The sequence below is a fragment of the Myiozetetes cayanensis genome, unplaced genomic scaffold, assembly GCF_022539395.1.
Source record: "Myiozetetes cayanensis isolate MyiCay16 unplaced genomic scaffold, myiCay2020 scf5-8, whole genome shotgun sequence".
Lineage (NCBI taxonomy): Eukaryota > Metazoa > Chordata > Aves > Passeriformes > Tyrannidae > Myiozetetes > Myiozetetes cayanensis.
In genome coordinates, this window is record NW_026087742.1 from 57,434,776 (window position 1) to 57,462,287 (window position 27,512).

Here is a 27,512-nt window from a genome sequence, read left to right on the forward strand (position 1 = left end):
TTGTATTTACAGTTTTATTTAGCAGAGTTAAAGAGCAAACAATTTTACCACTGCTGTTGAAAAGTGTTTTTACCCAAAGTTGCCAAGATCTAATAAGTTATTGAACAGAAATACCAGGTGTAAGGCAGTAATCCTGACCAGCCATTAGAGATCACCCTATCCCAAAGAGCAGAGCTGATAAAGGCGGTAGGAAATTTGGACTGACTGACTCAATTTCCAGAAATTAGACAGAGATGACAAAAAATAGGGCTCCACTCTTGAATATATCTTTAACATCTGTGGATGAAGGAATTTCTAGAGCACGCAAAATGTAAGGACAATTCCTGTTTTCAAGGGAACATTCAGTGCTTTGAATCCAAGAATGCTATGTCCATACACAGTGGTCAGTACATGACTAGGGCAACACACGGATGGTAAAGATCAAAAATAGGATTAGAACTTTTTCCATTCCACGTCATCAGGAGGATTTACTTCTACCTTCCTTTTACCGACATCAGACCAGTTGGTGCTCAGAACTGTGCCGCCAGACTCCATCTGCAACATGAGAGAAAGCTTGTTTAGTTTGCTAGAGAACTCTAGTAATAAAAAAGCCACAATTCACAGTAAGCTTCATAGAGTAGTGATTACACAGGAAATTCTGTCCATGCAGAATGAAGTTTGACAAAGCCATCATTCTGTCACCTACAGCTCAACAGTACTGTTATCAGTACTGGACACAGTGAGATGCTACTTCATTAACAAGAAGGGTCAGCCATGTTCTTCCCTGTGATGACTGCAAATTAATGTAGATACAAGCAATCAAGAGGAATTTGATCCTTTCAAGCTCTGTACAAGCCAAACCCTCCGTTTCCTTTGATAACACTGATTGAAATGAAGAGACCAGTGACAAAGCATGACCTTGGACTTAGTCACATTCATTAGTGCTCAGAATTGTAGCTTTCAATGAGCATTGTTGTACCAGTATCTCCAACAGAATCATAGTCATTCATTATAGGCCCAAAATTTTGGTAGGAGAGGCTTCCCCACTGATGCTAAGTTTAGTAAATTGTGCCAGTGTGCAAAAGTCACACATTTCTTCAGAGAAAGAGAATTAAGACTCACAAATGATTTGTTCATGGCACGTTTCACTTCATCTGTACCATCTGAATAGATTTGCTGAAAGAGTTTATTTAATGCGGCATCTCCTTCTAACTTCTCATTCTTCTCCTCTTCTTTGATTTCAACTACCAGTTTGTCCCAGTTCCTTGTATAGTGAGAGGATGACGGATATAAGTGCTGGGTATCTGAAAACAGAAGTGTTAGTTAACTAAACGTTTTCTCACGACTTTTAGAGCGGCAGAGAACACAGACACATATGTACCTGATGAATCAGAGATGTTAATGGAACAAGAAAATGCAAATGGATTCCTCCTAAGTGATATAAGCATTGCAGTAACAAAAATAAAGGAAACTAAGAAACCCAGAAGTTTATTTTTAAGTAAACAGAGTTACATAAGTTAGTTACCTAACATGAAAAAAAGCTCGGCAACAGCAACACAGATAATTAAAGTCAAAATGAGGTTGACAGAAAAACCCAAACAGCAGCCCAGAACCACAGGAAAAGTTGAGCTAAATTTCAAAAAATATCTGAAATCAATAAATCAGGAAATTCAAATTCTCCCAAAGACAGATCGTTAATCTGTCTTGAAAAACTCCAAAGTATTAGTTTCCATGAGAAATGCAATACTTAATCAAATAATGCTTATTAGAGCAACAGTGCACATAATAGACAGAACTGCAAAACAGTGACCAAAACAGACAGCCAAAGAGACAAGCCCAGAAGAATTAATGACAAGCATATATCCTTAGCAATCCCTCAGATTAATGGAAATTATGACTAAATTTAATACCTATGTTTCAGTAGTGGCCTGCAGACTTTTTCTGTCAATTCTTGGCAGTGAAAACAAGAATATTAGGCTTTTCATTGCACATATGAAGCTGTGATTTTATTAACGATACTTAACACAAAACTATTAATAGCTGCAAGTAACTCAATACAAATAAACCCTAACCTGGTGTAAATTGTTTTAACTTAGGAGAATCTCCCTGGCCCTCCAGCTTCTCCCATCTTACAGCCTCTGGCTTCTTCATTTTTATCTCAACCTACAAAACATGAGACAAAGAACAAATTAATCCAGATGGCAAACAGTTCTGCCAAATAGCTCCAAAGTAATTGGATGCTGCAGCTGTAAAAAAATATGTACATTTGGTTTTAGAAAAACTGGCCTCTAATGTGAAGCCTGTATCATAGAAAAATTTACCTACCTTACAAGATGAAGTTACTTGAGTTCAAGTCACACATCAACCAAGCTCTTATGTGGCTGCACATCTCTTGTACTCTTTTGCTTAGGACCAGTTATCTTTCTTTTGTTTACTATTCACTTGATTCTTTTTGTAAACTATGGCATCCCAAAAGTAATGATCAATCCCAATGTCTCTACGCTGCCAGGCACCAAGGTGATATTATCTTTCAAGCATCCCTTTCTTGCCAGTCAACTCCAGTAATTAAACAGCAGCTTTGAAAGACTGCAAAATCCAACTTTATCCAAGTTTACATTTCATTTACCAAAACATTTCATGTTTGATGTGTAGTACACAAACCAGAGAAACACCCTGAGACTATGCAGATCTTCCCACTGGAGAAATTCAGAAGCTGTACTCATTTGGTTCAATGAACAAACACAGCTAGGAAGAAAACTGTCTAGTATTCATTGACAAAACTGGCAATTAAAAATGGATATGGTTGCAATTACCATAGGAGAAACAAAATTATTCACAACTACATATAATCCCTTTAGACAGCCATACTGAAATGTTTCTTTGTAATTAACCTTCTCCTTTGGTTACAGGGTTACAAAGTTGCAAAACAATGTCTGCAAAACAAGGACTGTCTAATGTGACTCCAATTCATTTAAGGAAATGTCACAAAGTTCATGTGATGCTATTAATTAACTGAAATTGCTTGCTAAACTTCAGCGGTTCCTTATTTGTGAGCAGCTCAGCAGAGGCAAGTTCTTAGTTCTACTCAAAGCCACTGCAACCTGGGGATCCCTGCAGACCCAGGAACAAAGGCGCCACTGTAAGAGCTAAGCTCAGATTCAAACAGCAAGCTCCTCGCACAGCATCATGCTGATCTGAAATTTTAACTTTTTTTAATCCATTCTTCAAATCACTCACTGGTAAGCAATAATGAAATGAGCTCACTGAAGTTTCAGAGCTTCCATGTTTGCAATCGTGCCGCATTTTAAGAATCAGAATATTCATTTAGGATTGTTTCTTTCCCCTTCCCCTCCCTTCCCGGGAAAGCTCGACCGTTTCTCTAGACAAGTTTAAATACTTAATTTCCACAACTAACTCATACTGGGAACAACAGAAAGTTTAAGATACGAGGTATGGAATGCCCTTCAAGGTAGGGGAGGGTTTCAGTAAGTTTGTAAGTCCAATATCCCCATGTGTTTAACTTCACACTCCCTGAATCTGTTGGATTTTCAATGGTTTTAGCCACTTTATACAAGTCAAAAATTAGGCATCAGAGTATCCATTTCTAAAATAAAGTCACAGAATCAAAAATAACCAAATAAAATTGAAATACTATGTTAGGTCTAGATGCCCAACCTACTGTGCCTAAAGAAGGCCTGTATTCCAGAGTTTAATATCACAATCTGGGACGCAGAGATTTCTGTTAAACTGTGCAGAAGAAGCATTCAAACTGTGCCAATAATTATTCTTCAATAAAACACAAGAACTCAGCAAAGGTGCCTCCACTGGACTTTTTTAAAATCACTTTGGAAATTACAACCTAAAAGTTTAATTTTTAGCACCTACATTCACAAATTTAATGCTCTGTGATTAGCTTAAGGAAGCAAAAAAATATTTGTATATCTACACATAATAAGACAATCAAGTAGTTCCACAAGTGGCAGCACTAGCAGGGTTTCTTCTCCCAGTGGATTTGGATCTCATGAGTCAAACATTTAAGTTAATTAGCTACTTACAAAGGCACTAATTAGTTACAAGTGAAAAGTGAGTATTAATTTAAAACAACTTGTCTCTCCGCTTATGTAAACTCTTCTCAACCTAAGGAAACCCTATTATCACTTGGGTTGTGCATTTAAGTTGAGGAGGCTCTAATTTTAAGATTTTATACTCTGATTATTAGTGCATCCCCCGCTATGTTCAAAAAAAAGCAAATGCTTGATACTGAAACTACTCAGCCCTATACCTCTTGAATGTCTCTGTTTCTTCTTTCACTATCTCCTCTTACCCTTACACTTCAGGCTTTCCACCAGTATCTCTCAGTATCTCAAATACAGACTATTTCATCCACACCAAAAATGACCTCTAATGCAACATCATGCTTAATGTGAGCTACTAAACATGGACTTTTTTCTAGTCAGAATACAATACTCCTCAAAGAGCCCTTATAAAGACCTTTGGCTATTCCCCAGAGTACTGTGCCCATGCATTAAAAAAAAGAAATTAAGGAAGAACTTTACTTTTGCTGCTGCTGTAACCCCCCTTCTCTTTTTTCAATCTGCTAGCTCTTCCACTTTCTCTGTGAAACTGTTCCTAAGCCAGTACCACATGACAAACATCCCTAAAGAAAAGCAAACGATACAAACTAATTCCCACTGTAAGATGCAGATTTCTTAAATCTAAACCATTTCAATCCTACCAAGTTACAAGTACAGACAGCTGAAGAACTGAGACAGAATGTGTTTCTGACATGATTAAACTTCTACCCCATCTATTCCATCCACTTCAATTGAAGTTACTCATTAGGCGAAGTGGCAGGCAGGAGCAAAACTAGGGAAATCATTAACTTCATACCATTATACAACCACATTTTCCAAAAATATAAAGCTATGAAATTCTGCTTCTGAAGGCGCATATTTCTTCAACTTGAGAGCTTTATTTGATCCAAGGAGGAACAACTTTGTGAGTCCCAATTATGTGCACAAATGGCAATAAATACATTTTAATGAATGTTTTAAAACAGATACTGATAGCTATCACACAGAAAAGTAACACATCAGTACGGACATTTGTGTCATATCTAGCACACAAGTACTGTTAGCTTTTTCCTCTCCTTTGAAAAAAATTCATTTGGGCAAGAGAAATACATCAACACTTTGCCAACTACTTTGATTTAACATTTATATTTCATAAAACGTATGCCTGTTTGCCTCGTGCCAACTTTAGAATAAAATACAGAAAAATTCAACTGCAAATTAAATGCTTTGCATGCCACTTGAGGACAAGCCCAATTATTCAACTTCTCCTTGTAGCTCATGTCGTGAAGCCACCTGACCATCCTGGTAGTCCTCTCCTAGGACTTGCTCCACTGCATTAGTGCCTTTCTTGCTGCACTGGGAAGCCTAAAACTGGACATAGTACTCCAGGTCTGTAAAAACTTCCAATGCAGATACAATAAACTTTCTCTTTTAAGTCCCTTGTATTTGGGGTTCAAAGATATCAAAGCAAAGAGGAAACGAAACATGGAATTTTGAGAGTAATTCACACACTACCTGTTTGAAATACTGTCTAGAGAGAAACCTCTGAGAAGAGGGTCAAATAGGAGGTCTGTTGTCTAGAAGAAATTCCACCCACAGTGAAGGGACACAGGTAAATTTCTACTGATAGATAAGCTGCAAGATTTTTTTTTCTAATTTCTACTTCTTATATTTTACAGTCCATGATAAGGGAAAGTTCATTTACCACTGACAAATTTCTGTCAAGCTCTGATCAGATGGATGAAGGAAATCGGAACTGGCAAAGCTTAAGCAACAGTTCAGCCACTGATTTTGAGATTGTCGTGGTTTTGCCATTCAGCGTTTCTAATCAACTACTTCATTATTTACTGAACTAATGACTGCCTTGGCCAAGTTGTAAATTTTAAGTGTTTAGAGTTGTCTTTTTTACGGTCATCCAATGAATTTCGTAGGACAAAATATCACAGTCTTCTAAAAATGTATGACCTTTTCAAACTTACCTCTAAGAGCACATGCACTTACAATTTTGGTATCCTAGTTATTCAAAAACCTTTTATATACCGCTTATAGTCTGAATTCCAAGATCTTTGGTCCATAACATGAAACAAAACAAATTAAGATGAAATTAACCCTACAGTGTTATGACACGTAAATGATCATTAAGAAATTTATTTTATAGGGAGTATACTGCAACAGAAGGGATTCACCATGTGCCCTTCAGTTTCTTTGCCAGGTATGTACTATAGAGAGCTGAAGCAAAAAGTTTCAAGTTTCCTCCTACTGATATTATATTGCTGTCACTTATTAAATTTTTGAATTTTAGAGAAGGAGCAATACAGATCATTTAGGTATTCTAAAGCCATATGTCACTGCATTCCTAACGTAAACCATCACTATCCCTAGTTCTTAAACACATCTTTTCTCAAGACAGATAAAACCCCTTATGCATAGTTTTCTTTTATGCATTTAAATAAAGCATGGGCACTGACTTATATTCTTGTTTAAAATACAGTTCTCAGAGTATTAGGAAGTTTAAATTTGCCTCACATCCATCTGAATTGATACATAAGGAAAAAAAATATCAAAGTTATTCTGAGCCAAGCAAATATCATACCAATCATCGGGGAGGTTTTTTCATGGTCTATCCAGGAAACTGCTCCAACTACATCTGTCTAAAAGATGCAAGATGTTTCAGAAAAGTACCTCATATTAACTATCAGTTTACAATTTATAGAAAATGTGCAAGAATGGGAGATATCAATCTGTGTGAAAGCCTCACAGAGAAAACAAGTACACAAGAGCAGCGATGCACATATTCAAGTGCCTGCAAGCAATTTAATGAAAATATCCAAAACAAGAAACTATCTTTTAAGGATTGGACTGAAACAGTAAGAACCAACTTCAGTTAAAATTAATCTGTTCCTCTGCTTATCTATTTGTGTACACTGGCCTCTGAATAGAGACTCTGATGACAGTCCAGGAGCGTGTGAAATAGTTCCACTCTTTGCCTTTTCCTTCACATTCAGCGACCAGCATCAGTTCCAATTAGCTTCAGAGGATATTTCAGAGTTTGCAAAGCAAAATATTGGTTCAAGTTAAAAAACAACATTCCACTGATGCACACAACCACATTCTTGGCATGAAGCTGCTGGGAGTGTGCTTCCAGCTCAGACATCTCTATTAAGCAACAAATGTCAACTGTAAAAGAGGCTGAGGATTTCAAACACCTTCCCTCTTTGCAGCACAACTTTGATCTCTAATTAAAGGACAGTTCTAGGGTAAAGCAACCCCTTTGCCACTTTTTCAAATGGCTCTAAATTGCTGCAAGTCATTGCCTGCACAAAGCCCAAACAACTAAAAACTGAGAACTCACAGTAATTGACCCCAGACTACTTGTAGATGGGGAGAAAAAGAGAAAGCACAGCTCAAGTTTCCTTCAAGCTCATAAACACATGCGCTAAATGTACATATTCATCCTCACTCTCCTCTTTAGGTCTAAGGAGGAGAAAACCCCAGGCATCACCTAAAACACCTCAGAAGACCTGGGGAAACGGCTCATATTACACAAGTTTTCAAGAGAACATTGCAGAGTATTCCCTGGAATTCCAAATACATGGACTCAGAAGAGGGAAAAGAAAGAGAACCATTTCCTAACATTAGAAATCCTTACACTGTTTGTGCATCTCCACTTTCCAGATGTATTTTCTAGACAGATACAGATCAGCTAGTTTTGTCTTAAATATATTAGTCACTCATTTAAAGTTTTTAATTCCTTTTTCCCCTTTATGAAGGAAGAATGGTGACACTTTGCTACAGGATAACTGCACACAACTTCCAAAGAGCAAACTTGGTCCAGCCTTTACATTTTGGCTCCCTCTCCTGGAAAGAAGTAAAAAGCCAAGCAGCACCACTAAAGGTACCTTCCTTCTGTTACATGCTGAATGCAATGAGTAGTTTTCAGCTGGGCAGTTTTTCTCCCACATCACCCAAAACCAAAACACAACTGAGGGTGACCACCAAAACACACCAAATCCTACCTATGGTGTACAAAGCCATGCTACACACAAACAAGAGGTCAGCATCCATTTTTAAGACACAAACTTCAAATCTGTAGGCTGCTTTTTGGATGAGCTGTCCTTTTTGCTTGATCAGATTACTACAGTCAGACACCTTTGACAGATGAGTACAACCAATAACATGAATTGACTCAGTTATGTTCTATCTACTGTGCTGTTCGTGTACAATGTGCTAAGCAGATATAGCGATACCCTCAAGAAAATGGCTCAGTACAGTGGCATTCAGCATTTTCTCATGCAAACATTAACCTGAGGCTTTAGATCATCAGAATTACATGCTGAACAACACCTGGTAATTCTAAGTAGCTTGCAAACTAAATGCGAGTAGGAGCCATAATCATCTCAAACCTGAACTTCCAGGCAGTGTTATCTACTGAACAGCAGATAAACTTATGAATTAGGTAAAATAAAAACGGCCTCAAGTATGGCAGTAACACATACAGTCACTAATAAAGGCAGCCTGTATCATCACTAAAACTGTTGACAATTGGAGAATATACAACAGTAGAGAATGCATGAAGAAAGAGATTTAAGTTTTTTTCTTTCTCAAAAGTGGACTTCGCCCACATATTACACTGTCCTTGAGTTGGTATCAAATATTTTTCCTCTTCTAGCTCACAGCTTGAAGTCAAAGTCTGCAGATGATAAACACTAATTTACTTCTGTTCAAACAGAAACCATTCAAACAGCTCAAAACATCTATTTATGCTACCTCTGTACCACTAGCTAGTTCTGTTCTTTTTCAAACAGACTTTGTATCTCAGAGCTGGACACAGCATGGATTGATTGAAAGGTATAATTTTAATTTCACTGATGGAACAGAAACAATTCTTATGCAATCAACTGCATTTCTCACCACTGTCAATGCTCGTTGAAAGAGCCAATCCCAGAGCCTGTAAGTTCTCTCCGCTCTTCGCATTTACTTTAGAATTTGCAGTTCTGCAAATACAGTTCAGGCTATTTTCTCCTCATGCATTTGCATCTTTACCTTTATGCCTTTGTATTTGTTAAGTGATGATCAATTTCAAGTAGTATCAAGAAAGCCCTCTATTGCTTCTCTTAGTGCCAAAACACACAGGATTGTTCTACTATCTGTCACTTCTGTTTTCCTTCAAATTTATTAGTTTTATGAAGTTCATGGGAAACCCGAACTATCCACCACATAATCTGCTCATACATTCCACTTTGTTTCATGTATTTCCTCATAAAATTGAAAAAGAAAGGCCAGACTCTTTGTTGCCCAGTGAAGAGTGTACAATGCTAATGACGTGGCTCACACATTCAAAGCAGCAGCACAAAATAAAGCAGTGTGAACAAATGCAGTTATTCTTACCTGAAATTATTAATCCACAGGAATAGATCTGCTTCTATCCCATGAAAACTCAATGTCTTTATTAGTGCGTAGTAAAAAGTTCATATAATTTGGAAGATAAGTAAATTATGTCTCTCTTTCAAAGTCCTTATGAAAGGACTTCATGTAAATACTAAAAAAATAATTTGTGAAAGGTTTGAGATGTTCTAATCAATAAGATAGTTTACTCAAATAACTGTGTATTTCCCATACTGCTCATAAGAGCAGGGTACATACACAAAACCTAAGAAAAGAAATCTAAATTTCTAGCATTTAAACACCAAGGATAGACCATTCCTAAAGTGCTTAAAATTTTTCAAAGTAAAATATTCTAAACCTGTAAAGAAGTCTTTGCATGCTTAACACAGACCTGCTTTTAACTCTTTTTCTTCAGCCAGACTCCACCTGGTGGTCAGAACAGAAACCAGCTGGGGCATCATTTAAACAGTATTCCTTCACTATGCCTTCACAGATGGCCTTATACTACTCTTTTCTGAAAAAATAAGAACATGCTGAAGCACCGACTTCTGTAGTTAGATCATCTTCTGTGTTCCCTCTTATTCCACTTAGTCTCAAAAATATTTAGGAATGTTTGAAAAGTAAATGCAAAATATTTACAGTTCAGACACTGCCTGAACTTAACTAAGGCTTTCTGCCTACTTTTGGAACATCAACCTAAACCAGGCTCTAGACTACTAGAGATTATTTCAGAGATAAACCCAGGCTAGAGATGGCAGTGTAGAAAGACAAAGCGGATTTCACAGTGCTCAGCAGCATGCAGACGCTTCCCAAGAAAGTAATAGTAAACTTCAAGGCAAAAGGAACTGTGTAACACAAGCTGGGTAAGAACATTAAGCAAACAGGACCTCACAGCTACCCTTCCTGACAAGGTCTGTGCTCATTCCACTCAAATTTATATAAATACTAATGGGCTGGCATATTTTCTACATACTTTGAGCACTTCACTTACTCCCCACAGCGTAAGAGCTCACGTGGTTCAATCACACAACCTGCTCAGCTTTCTTAGTGCAAGGAGTGGAAAAACAAGACCAAGTTTCTATGATAATCCTCCCATGCCATCTTGAAGTCCCTCTTCCCTGAAATGAGGCAAGAACTATTATAGGTACCTTTCTGAGAAGGGAACAGGTAAAACGGAACGTGAGTACACAAGAGAATTTCCATAAGCTCTGCAGAACAACTACTGAAATACAGGGGAAGAATCAACATCACGTTCCAGCGCCAGGGACTGAGGTTTGGGTCAGTGGATAAAGCACGTGCCTGCCTATCCATTATGCCAACAATAAATGCCAGACCACTGACTGTTTCTGATTTTTCTATCCCGGTAATACAGAACAGGATGCTGAGACAGAAGCATTCTCTCATACCATACAAGTTTCAAGTGTCTCCAAGCATGTACTATTTCCAGCAACAGCATGGAATGCACTCTCCTGAAAAGCCATGAGCAGTTAATCCCATGGTTAACCTTTACCAGCAAGAAGTCATAAAAGGGTAAAGAACTATTTCAATATTGAAATTTTCAAAGACTGACTTTTATTTCTTGGGCACAAAAAGATAACAATGGTTCATAAGGCAATACTGTCTCCTAAAAGTTTTGCAAAAAGGCATTCATACTTCCTTAATACCTATTTTTCAATCGTGAAGATCAGTCCTCTTTCTACAGCAACAAGTGAAAGAATCCTCAGCATACCTCCATCATTTGCACTTCAATAAGCACCATCATATTACTATTTCTGATATTTGCACAAGTTTAGAAAGCCTCCCACTACCTGAAAGGCACCTTGAAGAAAGAAAAAGCATTCCTATGTGAAAAGCAAGATATTATGACTATTGCAGAGAGATGGAGCAGAAACAATTTCAAAGAAACAATTTACACTTTAAGAAACTTACCTTTGTTGAAAGCACTTTAAATGTACTTTGCTCTGGCACTATAGAATGAAGAAGATCAAGTTTCAAGTTGAAGCTTTCGCCTGATGGAAGTCTCACTGATGCATTCACCTGTTAAAAGTTAAAAACACATCTCAGGTCATCTTTGGCAGCAGTTCCATTTTCAAGCAAAGGACTGTCATTTGGTACCAAGATTATCACCAAGCAATTAAATTAATATAATTTCAGATGATGCCATTACATTACTGCATTACTGGACGTGTTTCTAAAACATACTAGAAAATTAACAGGAAATTTCACTTCTTGCTACAAGTACTCAAAACCCCTGTTACCTTGTCAGCTTGATCTGTGCTCTTTGAGAAAGAATTATACAGCAAATGCAGTATCAATATGTTAACAGTGGAATGTGAAACAATCTGCAACTTCTCTTCTAATACACATAAACTACATGGCAAGTGCTCACACAATTTTAACAACCTAGAGCAGATAATAACAACCAACTACTTCTAGCAGTTCATGAAGTATCAACTTAGTTGAGAATAAGAACCTAACTGTTCAATATTCTCAGCTAAATTAAACATGAACTTCATTGGTACAACATAATGGTATTTCATTGAAGAGATTACTGCACTTCCTTAAAATACACATTTTGCTGCTATGAACAATTTTAGTGATGCCAAGAGCAAAAAAACACATACTGACCAATGTTCGTTCTTTTTCTATAATTGTCCTAAAGCGAGGTATTACTCATTTATACCTCTTTTTAGAATACCTCATCTCTGTCTGTTGCCACTCCAGATGCATGTATACTCTAACATTTAAGTCCAGACCACTTTTTCCCCCATCTCCCCAACACAGAGGCAGCTGAAAACCAGATGTTCCATTTACAGCATGCACAGCACACTACCGCTTGTGTATCAATCCTAGGGGCACTGCTGTGACATTGATCCAGGTTCATTTGATGGGTACATGCACATATACAGTGTAACTGTACACAAAACAAGCTCAGACAGAAGACCACCCATACCATACCATTCTTTCCATGCTACTACAGCACAGCAGATAATGTTAACTGGTTTAAGTACCACATCCTAGACAATTTCGGGATGGGTATCAACAACCAATAAAAATCACCTCTTTCTCCGAAAACTGCACACTGACATCATCCTTCTGCGCATTCTTGACCATTATAGTCACAATTACTTGAGATTCTGTTTGGTACCAGTCATATCTAAAAAAGAAAAAAAAGGTAAAAATTGAGTGCAAAGAGCTATACAAATGAATAGCAAAACCTGCAGCAGTAGGTTAATGAGTGAGAGAAGACATACAAAGGAAGATTTCTTCCCCTTCCTCTGAAAAAGCAGTTGCAAAATTGACAAAATAACTAGTTAAAGAACAAATCAATTTTTAATCAAGCAGCACTGTCAAAATTATATCACTTTCTTAACCAATGTTTGGCTTCTATAAATTAAATACACTTTGTAGTTCAGGATCTTAAAAGTATCTCAAAAACATTACCTATACTAGGCACAATGGCACAGGCTTTGAATTAAGCCCAGCATAAGAATTAGAAACAGAAGCCAAAATTCTTATGCTACTGCCCTCTATCCAGTGAGGTTTAACTCTCCTGAAAGTACCATTTAGTCTGAACAAAAGTGATGACATTGAGAAACACTTCACTTAGACTGCCACGTTTTTAAAGTTACCCCAAAAAAATTTCTACAGTCATTATCCTGCTTCTCCAATCCCCAAGTCAAAGAGCAGTTACATGTCAGTTATTTTAAATCTCATGGTAAAGCTGAAGTCAACTTACTTGATCTTTGGTGGCAGAGGTTGCTGCTGCATATTCTACTTGAAGCATATTCAGTTGGAAAGAAAGTTACATCAGTGTAAGTGAAAATATACCATGAAGTGCTTTTCAAAGACACAAATCATTTTCATACCGACTGCTCCCCTTTTCTTGATTTCAGCTGCTCCCCTTGTCTTGATTTATGCATGAACATTAACTTACAGGTGAAACTCTTCACTGCTCTCATAGCCATTTATGCTAGATTAAAAAAGTTTCAATTTACATTAAATATGTCAATCTGTAACTCAGAATATATTGGTCAGCCATTTTATAAATAGCAGTTAAGTTCATCTTTAACTCCCTTCTTCCTGGATAAGATGTATACCTGAAAAACATAGAGTTACTAGGCTGCTAATCTATAAATCACGAAGGAAACCTGAAATAGGTCTGAGAACTCAAGGTCCAACCTTTAAAATAAAACCCTTTTAATTCTGAGATTTGTCCTTGCATACAATCACCTTGTTTTCTGTACACTTTCTCCTCCACCCTATTCCTAAAATATAAAAAATATAAGTAACTAATAAAGAGGGAGAAGAACATCCAATGCAAACTGCCTTTCTTTTTTTTGTCTCAAGAAAAAACAAAAGGAGAGGTCAATGTCAACATTTCTTATGAATACTTCCAATAAAGAAATCCCTGAAAGCTCAGTAGGTTATAGAAGAAAAAAAGCCTGCACAACTCACAAGTTTCAAGAAAAAAAAAAACAAAGTTACTTTCTAACAGTCCCAATTAAGTTAGTACACCATGAGCTGGTTAATTTGTAAATTAGGCCCCAGACGGAAAGCTAGAAAGTTAAAATTTAACTCAATAAACATACAGTAATTTCAAGATTTGTATGCCATTCCTAAGGGTTTTCAGGGTTCCAATTTTGCAACCTTGGTCTCAAATAAAAGCACTCATGTTTAGAAGAAAAGTTAATTATTTAGAAATGCATACAATAAAAAAGATTATTTTTAAAGTCTAGAAAACCACTGAAGCATAAAAATATGCTTTAACTTAACAAAGAAATCGACATAGTAAACATATAAAGGAAAACATCTTACCAAATCTCTCTGTGATGCTGCAGAAAGAAAAGAGTTGCACTTTCAGAAAAAGACATATTAAACTTACAAGGCATAATCTTATTGTAGCTTTCTTCAGTTACTCCAGACATCTTGCATTTACTCCAGTCACAACAGTAGAAGACTTAAAAACATGTCAGTTCTACCTCTAGTACTGTGCTTTTATGACACTGCTTTTTAACCAGACTTCAATGAGCAACTTTTGTAAAGGAACAACTCTAACATAAAGCGTGTTCTGATTAACAGAACGAACAAAATTTCCACTACTTTCCCTTGCTTACCAGAAGCCAATACAGACCTTCTGTAATAAAAGCAACATCACAGCAAACAAGGGTTTAAAAAAAAGGAAAAAAAAATCACTTTCTGGGAGTCTGCACTAGGCTTATCATCCATCCATCCACCCACCCATCCATCCACAGGGTGAGCACAAAGTTCTCATGAAATTTCTGCCTCGTGCTAGGCAAACCTCACTGGGGAATGAGATGGAAATTTGGCAGAGAAATTAACTTGTATGACATAAAGTATATATTGTAATATATATATAGTATATATTGTAATACACTGCATCTAAACTATAGCTCAGTAGCCCCTCTTCTAAATATTTTTTCCTAAAATATTTCAGATTAAATGTTTGAAAAGAAATAAACTTTATCTTTGTTTGTTTATAATGCACGCTGCCAAAAAAAAAAGATCAAAAAAATAAAAAGGAATATTAATCTGTAATGAAAAAAATCAGAGTTGTTGTTTTGTTGATGGTTTGGTTTTGTTTTGCTGGTGTATCAGAGAATAAAGAAAATGGCTCAAAAAAGAGAAGACAGTGAATATTCAGGATAAAACAGGACAACTGATCTGAAACAGACAAAATACTGCGAAACGTTATTATGACATTAGCAAAAAATGGCCTTGAGAGGGCAGAGAAAGCTCTCACCAAGGTAACTTCACAACTGAGACTGTGCGTGCCAATCACTTACCTAATTTCTCCAAATAAAACTAAACTGGGCAAAAATATCTCACAAAGCAGAAATTTGTTTGTTCCTGTGCAACACAAAAGGGTCCTCCTCTATTTGGTTTTCAGTGAACAGCTTGACATGAACTTCTTTTACTGCCCCATTCTCCAGTGTGCATCACAAAGAGGAGGGAAAGTCACAATAGGCAGAGGAAAAAACTACACTGGCCACTCTGTTTTATCTCATTAAAATCCACAGTTTAAGCACCGTGGGTGAGTTGTCAGGGGTGTCTGTCTGTAGATCGTATGAAAGGAAACTATACTCGCACTCAGTGACTACTGCAGATAAGACACCAAAGCAGCAGTAAAATCTGCAAATTTCCACCTCTTTCCAACTTTGTATTCCACAAGACTTGAAAATCTATTTTGATGTTGGTTTTAGACAGCAAGCTGACACATGCTTCTACAGTTAAAATTAGTTTGCAGTTGTGTATGAACATAAGTTAAAATTAACTATTCTTGTCTGAACTCTAAATAGGTACTCCCCTGTCACAGCTAATTATTACACTAAAAACCTAATATTAATGTTCCTCTAAATCTGAAGCACTCAAGTGCTCTGGGTGTATGCTTCAAGAAAAAAAGACAGAAAAAAGTAATTTTTTTTTTTTTTAACATTTTAAGTAAGGGGAAAGTGGTGAATCTTTGAAAAACATAACACAGCTTTGAAGCACAGGGCATATCAAATCCCTTATGAAGTAAATGTGTTTTTTCTTACCATTTAGTGTTTCTTCACATCTTTTAATCCAAATAGTAAAGGTATCATCTACATCTAGAAAAGATCAAACATAGTACCATTAAAACTCTTCAAGCTACATGTACTGCATGAAAAAAAATTCTTCTCAGCTGTCAACTGGAACAAACCCATCCCAAACTTGCACCAAATTGCATCAATTTACTAAAAAAGGTAGCATTTCCTATTATCTTCTTGTAACCTCTGCCACTTCAGTGAGAGAGCTCCACTATTTAATTCTATTTAATTAAATTCAAATTAACTTGTAGGACATTAGATTTTGTCTAACTGGCCCAAATATGTTATTGCTTTCCAGCCTGGTCAACCCTGTGTAACTGCTTAGAAAGCAAGAAGTACAGTTTTTACACATTTTTCCATTTTTCTTCAAGCTATTTTTTCAAACAGTCACACACTTCCTCTGCAGAGAAATGTCAGAAGAGATAGTTCGTTCTGGGGACAACCCAAAGTTTCACAAGTTTTCACAAGCACAAGGTATTTTCTCCAGGTGGTTTCACACTAACAAAGTTTCAGAAAGTTTTAAGAAATACACAGGTGCCAATTCTACCCTGTGAATCAAAATTCCAGAAGCTTAGTAAGACCTTGATATTCTAGGAAGTAAGCTCCCCAGACAGAAATGAATTCACTGGAAAACAGCTAAAAAGGTAGCAGTGTAACAACAGAGCAATCATCTTATTTCAACAAAATTCCTAGAAAAATCTTTCACAGTCAAGAAAGTAAAAAAGTGGCAACATTACTGACCAACTACTAAGAACAGCTGAACTTCCTCTCTTTTTACCACAGAGAGAGATCACACTGACGGAGTTCACACCACAGCTATCCAGCAAAGGATTTGAAGAAGCAGACACGGATGTAACACCAAATCTGACTCCACTGCAGTTACACAAAGTATGTACCCCAGCCCCTTCAAATATAAAAATGTACATAAATTTTGAGATGCACCTAAGGTCATAAAATTGCCACCCCACTCAAGCCATTTCCTCTTCCCTTTTCTTCTGCCATCCCACCAGACATCTTAAAAGTATTTTTACTAAAAGAGTGGTCAAACACTGAAGCAGGTTGCCCAAAGAGACTGTGGAATTTTCAGTCTTGGAGACGCTTGGAAAACAATGGTAAAAGGACCCAAGCAGACACATGCAAGTTCCAAGTTAATACTGCTTTTGGCCAGACCACAGAATTCATAGAGTCATAGAATCAGATGGGTTGGAAAGGACCTCTGAGATCATCAAGTCCAACCCTTGATCCACTACCAGCACAGTTACTAGACCATGACACTCAGTGCCACATCCAGTCTCTTCTTAAATACCTCCAGGGACGGAGAATCCACCACCCCCCTGGGCAGCCCATTCCAATGCCTGATTACCCTCTCCGTAAAGAATTTCTTCCTAACATCTAACCTAAACCTCCCCTGGCAGAGCTTGAGACCATGCCCTCTTGTCTTACTGATAGCTGCCTGGGAGAAGAGACCAACCCCCACGTGGCTACAACCTCCTTTCAGGGAGTTGTAGAGAGTGATGAGGTCACCTCTGAGTCTCCTCCAGACTAAACAATCCCAGCTCCCTCAGCCTCTCTTCATAGGACTTGTGTTTCAGTCCCTTCACCAGCCTGGTTGCTCTTCTCTGGACCTGCTCCAGCACCTCAATGTCCTTCCTGAACTGAGGGGCCCAGAGCTGAACACAATACTCAAGGTGCGGCCTCACCAACGCAGAGTACAGGGAAAGGATCACTTCCCTGCTCCTGCTGGCCACACTGTTCTTGATGCAGGCCAGGATGCCATTGGCCTTCTTGGCCACTTGGGCACACTGCTGGCTCATGTTCAGATCCTGTCGATCCAGACTCCAAGGTCCCTTTCTGCCTGGCTATGAGCTCCAGAGCTCCCCCACAACCTAAATTAATCAATATTTTCAAAATTTAGCACCCATAACTTAAAAAGACTTCCAAGTTTTGCAGTGGGGAACAAAGCTTATTAATCAAAAGTGAAATTAAATTAAGTAGGTTCAGTAGTCTAAGCAAAGAGAAACCTAGCCAAGTCTCCACTGATCTGGCTTCTTTCAGCAGCAGGTAAGGAAACCTCTTTTCATCTATGTCCTAAGACTGCTATGTGACACAAACTTAAAAAGAAAAGTCCACCATTATCTGTCTGATTTTCTTAAGAGGATTCTACTCACCAATGTACCTCTTCCTGGCACATTTTATAATTTGAAGCAAATAAATTTTTTTTCTCTATAAATGCATTATCCTCCCAAAGAACCTACCAACAATTTCTATTAATAATTCTAGATCAGAAAACCTAATTGTGTCTTCACTTACTGAAAATCTACTAATTCTTAGTAAACAAGAAAAGTACCTACTAAGAAGTTTCTTTAAAAACTAGACCCATTCCACCTTTACTAAATTCACTGGTTGGTCACAGCAAAAAAAAAAAAAAAGGAAAAGAAAAAGAAAATTTGAGTATAATTGTCCTAAATCCACATAACATACTGAGGAGCAACAGATTATACTCCTTCAATCTAAGGCAGTATGAACTCCAAAAATCCACATGGATGTAGTTGCATGGTTGAGGAAAAGGAATATTGCTTCCTAATGTTATTTTATAAAATAAAGAAACACTGCACATTCCACCACTCATCAAATCAGGTCCTATTTCAATATCTCTGTAGGTGGGCAATGGGAAGCTTGTTTTGGTACTCTGGGCTTCTCAGTCCTACACAAGTAGAAACCTCTTCAGTGTTAGCACTCCAGATTAAGATTTAAAACAGTCCCTACATCAGAAAAGGAACAGAAATGTATACCAGTGTACTTCTGCCCCCTTGTGTGGCAAAGAAACCAGCCTGACCAGCTAAGAATTCCCCAGCACAGCAATTCTCCCCAAGGCAGCAACAGCTAAAGACTCCTCTCTTTATCACCTGCTTAGCAGTATGTAGCAAATTTTCCCTCTGTGCTTTGTCCATTCTGCACTAGCTGGAAGTTAATTGTGTTGCCAAAATGCCTAAGCTCACAATTGTTTTCACCTGGGATCCATCAAACATTCCAAAGGTAAATTCTGTTGCTGACAAACTTGCCAGCAAATTAGGCAATACATGGAAGAGATTCAACTAAGTCTGTAATTTTAAAAAGGCCTTCAGAAGACTTCTCATCTCATAGGATTTTGTAATGAGATATAGGAAGCACAGCAGAAACTATCTTCAGATGAGAAAGCAATCAGGAAGTGATAGGAAGCTTCAAAAACATTTCAAGTGAGGAAGCAGCAAAACAATGACAAATTAAATTAAAACAGGTAGAGGTCAAGGAATTAAACACAGCAAAATGTGCTGCATTTCAGAGATTCTGGATTAGCCAAGAGAATCCTGGTATTCACTGACTTATCAAGTAAAAGACACCTGCAGTTCTGTGTGCTGCTGTGCCCTACAATAAATATTATGTGAGGTTATCCACGCACATAAAAAATTCATACTGGTTGCCTAGGGTGGGGCAAGACTATGAAAAAATAAAGATCAGTCATTCAATAAAATCCACCAGTGATGAGTTTGGAGGAGTATGAAAAGTTACCTACCAACTAAGGAAAGCTACATAAGTCACTGGAAAGAAAATTACTTCCTTTCATGCAAAGATACTAAATAGAGAACTTGACTGCAAAGGTAAACTTGTCTCTCTACTGAACAAACTAGTGGAGACCACCTAGTTATCCACCCTACCAAAAGAGAAAGAACTTAACAGAATTTCTTATTTTTAACTCCTATTCCAGAGCAGCCTAAACTGACAGCTAAGAGTTGCTGCAATTCCACCACATCCCCCTTCCACCACTACTCCCACTGCCCCAAAAATGCTCTGCCACTTCACTTCTGCTGGAACTTAGACCCTTCATTGGGCTATTTCAACACATTCATCCAGGGGAGAAATACTTCCAAAATAGCAGGTTTCAGCAGATTTAATGCACTGAAAGAAGAGGCTAAGCAAGCATAAAAGTAGGGAGAATGATCACTTGGTATCAAGCACAAAGTAACTCACACTTCCGTGAAACTCCACTTTTAAATCAGAGGATCAAGACCACTTATATGGGAGAGGTAAATTAATTAAATTTTTGCTAAGCCTTCATGTCCCAGCCACTGTCACAAATCAGACACCACACTAGAAGATCTGAGACCATGACAAGGCTTATCAGATTAGTGCTTCACTCTGTGTAACCTTTCAAGGTGTTTTTTTTTTACCATTTCCTCTTGCTGTTTGAAGAGAAGGAATGGAATGAGGAGAGGGTTTTATTTACAACGAGGGGTACCAGGGAAAAGAGACACAACCGTCTCGCAATTACTTTGTTTTGTGCAATTGCTTTGTTTTGTGCTTTCCCATATCTTCTACCAAAGTTTCTTCCTGCTTATAAAGTCAGGTTTTAAAAAAAACTCTAATTATTCCCAAACTAAAAAGGGTCTAAGTCCAGCTGGGGAGCCAACGCTTTAAGAAGAAAAAAAAAGATATAATAAATATGCTTCTGTAATTAACTGGTATGTAACGTGAGGTAAAAATCCATTTTGCCAGTTTGAACAGCCACCAAGTTACACATTCTTTCTAAAGACTGTTACATCAAATTGTTTAAGAAATTCCAGCTATATATAAGGAGCCTGTTCTGTGCAGAAACTTTTCTATGACACTTACTACACCATTGCCACCAATTTTTTTGCAACACCTCCAAGAAGGAGGAAAACACTCCCCATTTTATAAAGAAATAAATAAATCATATACTAATTACTAACATTTTCATGCAGTGACTGCACAAATGTTCCCAAAGGTCAGGTATCTGAAGTCAGGCACCTAATTCATTAGCCTTTTAAAAAAAAAAATCCTTGCTCTTCACTTTAATCTAACACACTACCCATTTTTTTCTCATAAGGAAAGGAGTACTGTACACACAAGAAATTTTAATACTTACTGTCCAACCTCTGTCCCTCTCTGAAAGACTCTAAAGCAGATGCATAGTTTTTCATATGATATTCACCTAACCTGGCAAGAATAAAGAAAAACAAAAGAAAATGGTAATTACTTTTCAGTCTAATACATGTTCTATAGATGGCATGCTGTACTGGTTAAAATGACACATGCAAGAATTTAAATCACCCAAGAGGTGTGTTTTCGAAATGGTGAGGGTGTTTAGATAACCACCCCAAACTAAATGGCTTTGTATAACCACCATTTTATTACAGATGGGCTGCAAGCAGCAGGGCAGTAAATTTATTCATTCACAGTGTTGCCAAAAGCTTGCAGAGAACCATAATCCAAACACTAGTATTAACCTACAGATTATCACAATATTCATGGAGTACAATAAATGATACATACCCTTTTCTAAGGAGCGCTACAGCATTATTTGGGTTGAGTTCTAGGGACTTCTTTGCATCTGCAACTGCATCTGTTGAAAGTCAATTTAATGTTGAGAAATATAATAACAATGTTATAAAAAGCAGTGGAATTGTCAGTCCTTTAGTAGTGAATTTTTTTCAGGGTGTACTATGTTAGCTTTCTTGGCTTGCACACAAATCACACTGTTTGAGTTAAATCTAGTCACAACTGCTATGGATGAACCCTTCATGCAGTTGCAGAGCTCTTATGTAAGATGTAGCATGACTTTCGTTTAGTGAAATCATCTACTTAGATCCCAAGTGTGAATCCATTTGTTTGTTTTTAACTGGAAAGAAAAAATAAACCAAATCTAATTCAGTTAATCTTTTTACAAGGCATTCTTCACTTATCACTTTCCTACCATGACAGGATTCATTCTCTACCACGAACATAACGATGGAAGGCACTTACAACACAAAGCTTGAAATCTGCCTAAAAAGTCTACTTAAAAAAGCTGCCAACATAACACTAAGCTGAAATCAAATAGAAAGCTGGGACTCTGGAGTACCCAATTAATTGAAAGTTTTGCTGAAATAAATCAAAGAAAACTACAAAATTATATACTAACTGTAAAAGCATCATATTAAGTTACAGATAACACTTTCTTTCATTACTGTATTTGGCTTCAGATTGAAGTCATCTTCTGTAAAGAATGTGTTATAATACATTGGTAAGAGGATTCTTAGTGTTGTCTGAAGATGTTACCAGCATATTTCTGTAGAAGAATATGAGCATAAGCTCGTTGGCAGTAACATTCAGCATCATCTGGATTCTTTTCCAAAGCTGTTGTCAGTTCCTGTAAACACACATGGCAATAAAAAATTAAATGGTACCTCAGAAGTCCCCATAAAAACAGTACCAAACTCTGTCAACTACGAGACATTTCAGATGATAACATCCTAACTGGCATTTGTTTACCTGTTCCTTGGTTCTCAGCCACAAAGCTTAAACATCAGAGCTTGAAATACAAGCAACCTGCCAATTATATCACATTCAAGCAGCCTGTTTTTTGCTGAAAAGGAAACAGAACTTTCAAATGCTTTAAATGTGAAATCTCACACACAGATGACTCTCTGTATTCCAAAGACCTTGCTACAATTCTCAGCAGGTCCGCTGGATTTGAGAGAGTAGTGCAGTATTAGGAATTTGGAAGTCAATATACAGGACATCAAAACACTTGTGTGGGGATAACATGCTCAAAGCACTGTAACGTAATGAAATGCCATATAACATATTACTGAGCATAAGAGATTGTTTCAAATGACAAGCATAAAAGCGGGAGAACAAAAGACTTAAGGAGCACAGGCCTCAGAGAAAATGTTGTTGCACAATGGAAATAAGCATAAAGTAGTCCCTTCCTAGGAGAAATCACTGGATACATGAATTGAAACAATTATACTTTGCTCTCTACCAGAAAAGTTCATGACTTTTGCAAGAGAGTAACATCACAGTGACAGCACACACCTGGAAAGAGCATCTCCAGTTCTCTCCTTATTGCTGAGAGAAGTTCTTCCTCTTTGCTAGAAGACAGTAAGTCTTCTAGCCACTACAATACATTGCTACAGTACAGTAACTCTGCTAAGTTGACTTCTACTCAGACTTCTACTTGAAATCTAGCAAGCATGAATGTAGCTATGATACAAGCTTTAGACCTGCATAAATATTCGTACAGCACAGCTGCCACAACTCTGTCCCACCAAGCCAGAGGAAAAAAAAAAAGAGAGAGGAGGAGGACTTGCCTTAGTTCTAGTTCAGATCAGGTTTTTTTTCTGTTTAACAGATGTCATATAAACTGTTCATGCCAACTAGGAGGTAAGTGGCCAGAACAGCTTCTTCTAGCCATAGCATGAGTTCTTAACAGCCAGATACACAAACCTATATAAAGATGCAGCACATAAATCTAAAGCCTTGGAGGGTCTCTGAAGAAAGTGGCAGGCAGAAGACAATTGTAACTGATGCCCTCCTAAGATTTAAAGTCATTCAAAAGCAGTTGTCCTTACAGAAATACTCATGGCTATAGGTATTTCACATGGGAGGGACATGAGGCAACTCACATATTAAAATTAGTTCATATTATGCTGAGAGGTGAAGTACTTCTGACACTCAAAACCAAGCAGGGCCTGAGTCTGACACTGAACATTGCAGGTACATTCACAAGCAAAGTCACTTCTATGACAGATCACCTCTCCCAGCAAACATTATTCCCTGTGGTTTTTGCTGATGAGAGAAGAACTGGTCAGAGCCAGCAACACATGAATGGATTCTCCTACTGAACTAGACCCAGAAAAGCAAAGCAAACCAAAGCCAAGCATTTTCAACAGTGTGAAACTAATCTCTTTGTTGGCTTTTTATCAGTAAGTCACCACATCTCACTCAGACACACACACAGAATAACTAACTCCTATAACCTATTTGAGAAGCCAAACAATACTTGACTAGCACCAGGAACTCCAGACTATGGACATCATCAACAAGCTTAGACTTTGTCCGCACACTCAACTATGTGTTTTCTGCATATTTTGACTCTAAAGGCCCTTACCATGTGACCAAATTGCAAATTTATTTCTAAATACACTGGGAACTTTCAAGCCCCTTCGTGCTAAACGATAAAGAGTTTACATGAATTAAAGATTCTTTCTGACTCCACACAGCAATCTACTTTCTCAGCTTAAAATGAAAAAAAAAGTCATTGATGAATTCACAGCTTTATCATTCAGACAGTATTAAAACATGGATGATGATCCTTCACTTGCATCAGATCCAGCTGCAGAAAACCAAGGGATGCTCTCCAGGAACTAAAGGAATCAAAAATCCTAGACACAGTGCAGAAATGCCAGGCCAACTGGACACAAGTCTAGCAAGGCAGGGAAGCATTACACAGCAGCACTTATACAGAATCCTCTCCAGATTAGAAATATTAAAGACATGAATTAGAAGACGATGCAAGCAGGGTATACCACCTGTAGATCCAAGCTTGTAAGTCAGCAAAACGTTACACTGAACTACGGGACTTACCAGCTCAGAGACTACCCAGCACCATCTGCCTACTCAATTCAGGAATTTTAAAAAAGGCCTAACAACTGACATCGGTATTACTGTGACAGATATTAAATAATGCCTACAGAATGTGTTACATAATGTTCTGAAGCACTAAATGTACAGAGAACTGAAAAGCAAAACAACTATGTTAATACAGGAAACAATACAAATGCATATCCTGCCAATATTCTTTAATACTTCCAAAGACCTTCTGGTGTCACGAATTTTTGATTTGTTTGTTTTGGTGGGTTTTTTTCACCACACCATATGAAACATAATTTTATTTATTCTTTTTATATCTTGAATTAGTTTTATTATGCCATATATATTTGGTGATTCCCAATCAGGTTTTAGACATAATTTATCTTCTGAAAAACTTTTAGAAGTTACAGGGTAAACTCCAAAGAACTGAAAAGTTTAGCTTACCATTTTCCTTGTGGAAAGATAATTCAGCATCATCTTACAGTCCTATTACCTATTCTGTTCAAGCAGAACTAACCATTTACATCCTCTCCCCTTCCAAGCAGTTAAATAGAAATATTTGTCCACCCTCCAGTTCTGTCTTCCCATTAACCATCTGCTTTAAGTAAAAATAACCCTAGAAAGCACATTAAAACACAGAACAGGCGAGCTTGTAAGGGATCTCAAAGGACCACCTCATCTAACCCTTCGTGGGAAAGGCAGCCTAGAGGAGGGTATCCAGCAGCCTGTCCATTCATGTGTCGAAAACCTCCAGTGATGGGGACTCCACCACGTCCGTGGGGAGGTTGTTCTGGTGAGTGATCGTTCTCACCGTAAAAAATTTATTTTTTATGCCGAGGTGGAACGAAAATCAGTCCTGCTCCCCGCAAAACGTAGGCAGAGTTAAAAAAACCAGAACAGGGCAGAATAAAAACTAAGACAGAATACACTTGCCCAACAAGCCTGGGGCTTTTCAAACCACAAATCGCAGTTGATGTAGTTACCTGAGCTACCATCTACCTACACGGAAGAGAGAGCTGGTTTATTTTGCTTTCCCCCCCCCCCCTCCTTCTCTGCCACAGAGGTACCGTGACAGGAGGGACCCCCGCAGACACAGCTCACCTGAGCCAGGCTCACAGGGAGCCCCCATCACCCCCTGCCCTGCCCGGCCCTGCCCTGTCCTCACCTGCGCCGCCGCCCCCGGGTCCCGGTCGACGTCCCGGTCCGAGAACCTGCCAAGGAAACACACAACGCCGTGAGCGGGCTCGGCGGGGCCGCGGGGCGGGGGCGGCTGGGGCGGGCTGAGGTGAGGTGGGCGCTCACCGCCGAGGGGCCGCTCCCGACGCCGCTCCCGACGCCGCTCCCGACGCCTCCTCCTCCTCCATCGCCGCCCCCGGGAAACTTCTGGAGCCGCCGCGGCGCCCTCGCCACACGGAGCCGCCAAGGCCGCGCCGCGCGGGGGCTGCCGGGACGGCAGCAGGAAGCGGCCCCGCAGCCCCGCCCGCAGCGCCGCCCCCGCCCGGGCACGACGGGAGCGGCGGGACGAGCGGCCTCTCCCGCAGCACTGCCCGCCCCGGCGGCAACCTGCGTGCCGGAGCGATCGCGGAATCGCAGGGCATGCCGCGTGGGAAAGGACCCCCAAGGATCGTCGAGTCCAACTCCTGGCCCTGCACAGGACCATCCCCAGGAGTCACGCCGTGAGATCGAGAGGATCATCGGAACGCTTCTTGAGCTCTGTCAGGCTTGGTGCTGTGACCACTTCCCTGGGGAGCCTGTTCCAGCACCCTCTGCGCGAAGAACCTTTTCCTAATATCCAACCTAAACCTCTCCTGACACAACGTCAGGCCATTCCCTCGGGTCCTGTCACTGGTCAGCACAGAGATCGGTGTCTGCCCCTTCTCTTTATCCCAAGTCCCTCAAGATTTGAATCAAGCTTTGCAATTTATTTAGTTGTTAACTGGTAGCTGTAGCTGGACCAGTTATGATTAAACAGTTGCATGGTGAGCATCATATGCTTGTGTGATCTTTTGTTTTAAAGGAAAAGGGAAGACAATCCCAAAGGGAATGGACTGTCTGGACAAGAGTCCCCAGCAGTCGAGTCAGCAGGGCTGGGCAGAAACTGGGGGAAAGGCCATTCTGGCAGTGGGAGATGGCAACCACTGACCCATTGAGCACCTACTTGAAACAGATCCCAGACTCAAGTGGGAGGAAGTGCCTGTGGACTGATTAGTGTGAGAAGCAAGAGATCACAGAATCAATTAGGTGGGAAAAGACCTCTGAGATCATCAAGTCCAACCTGTGACCCAACACCACCGTGTCAACTAGACCATGGCATTGAGTGACATGTCCAGTCTTTCGACTTAAACACCTCCAGGGACAGCGACTCTACCACCTCCTCAGGCAGCCCATTCCAATATCACCCTTTCCGTGAAGAAATTTTTCCTGATGTCCAACCTAAACCTCTCCTGGCACAGCTTAAGATACAAGTAGCAATAGAGGTTAGAGTATTAATCAATGAGAAAGTTACATAATCTGTAACCAATGAATGCTGATGCCTTTGTTTGTTAAAGTTTGTAATTAGTGTGAAGTTTAGACAAGCAGAGAGCCAGCCTCTTGTGGGTTACCATCTACCTCCCTGCTTTGCATAAACCAGAATAAAATCCAGAAATACCTCACCTAAGTGTGTGAGCTGGTGCTGCACACTGGGTATCCAACCCACCTTCAGGACAACAGGAGTGTGCCTGGATGGTGGACAGGGCATCCCAAAAGCAGCCTGAGGCCTCTATCCTCCTCCTCCCCCAGCTCCCTCCCATGAAACCTCAGAGATAAAAAAGTGCCTTTTTCTCCTCTGCAGCCTCACACATGTGTGGAGAAGAACTGCGGCCTCCGTTTTTATTAATTTCTGACTCAGAAGCAGCCGGGGTTTGCACTGGCATGTTTTGTTTGGCTGCTGCCACAAAGGCAGCTGTGATAAGGGAGGGGTGGCTCTAACTCCAAATGTGGGGCCTTATTTTATGATTTACTGCAGCTTCTGCCTTCCTTTACTATACCAAAGAGAGTGTGAAGTCCAGATCCACCCGGCTGGTACATCAGA

At 39.0% G+C, this 27,512-nt stretch overlaps 1 protein-coding gene across 1 annotated transcript; it reads right to left on the minus strand.

Annotated features, from left to right (window-relative positions):
- Nucleotides 1-25,855, minus strand: SUGT1 (SGT1 homolog, MIS12 kinetochore complex assembly cochaperone). The gene is made up of 13 exons (XM_050333112.1): nt 25,742-25,855; nt 25,605-25,650; nt 22,124-22,214; nt 21,359-21,428; nt 20,952-21,022; nt 15,995-16,048; nt 14,256-14,272; nt 13,177-13,211; nt 12,498-12,594; nt 11,367-11,474; nt 2,052-2,142; nt 1,102-1,283; nt 1-534 (listed from the first exon to the last, which is right to left on the minus strand). Exons 1-13 carry the CDS (start codon nt 25,801-25,803, stop codon nt 433-435), a joined length of 1,026 nt encoding a protein of 341 aa, XP_050189069.1. The 5' UTR covers nt 25,804-25,855; the 3' UTR covers nt 1-432.
- Nucleotides 25,856-27,512: the final 1,657 nt, after the last annotated feature.

Coding starts and splice junctions, on each gene's coding strand:
- SUGT1 (XM_050333112.1), bottom strand. CDS start 25,803: ATGGAGGAGGAGGAGGCGTCGGGAGCGGCGTCGGGAGCGGCGTCGGGA. Junction 21,023..21,358: donor GTAGCGCTCCTTAGAAAAGG/GTATGTATCATT, acceptor TATTCTTGCCAG/GTTAGGTGAATATCATATGA. Junction 11,475..12,497: donor TGCAGTTTTCGGAGAAAGAG/GTGATTTTTATT, acceptor AACTTTTAACAG/GTGAATGCATCAGTGAGACT.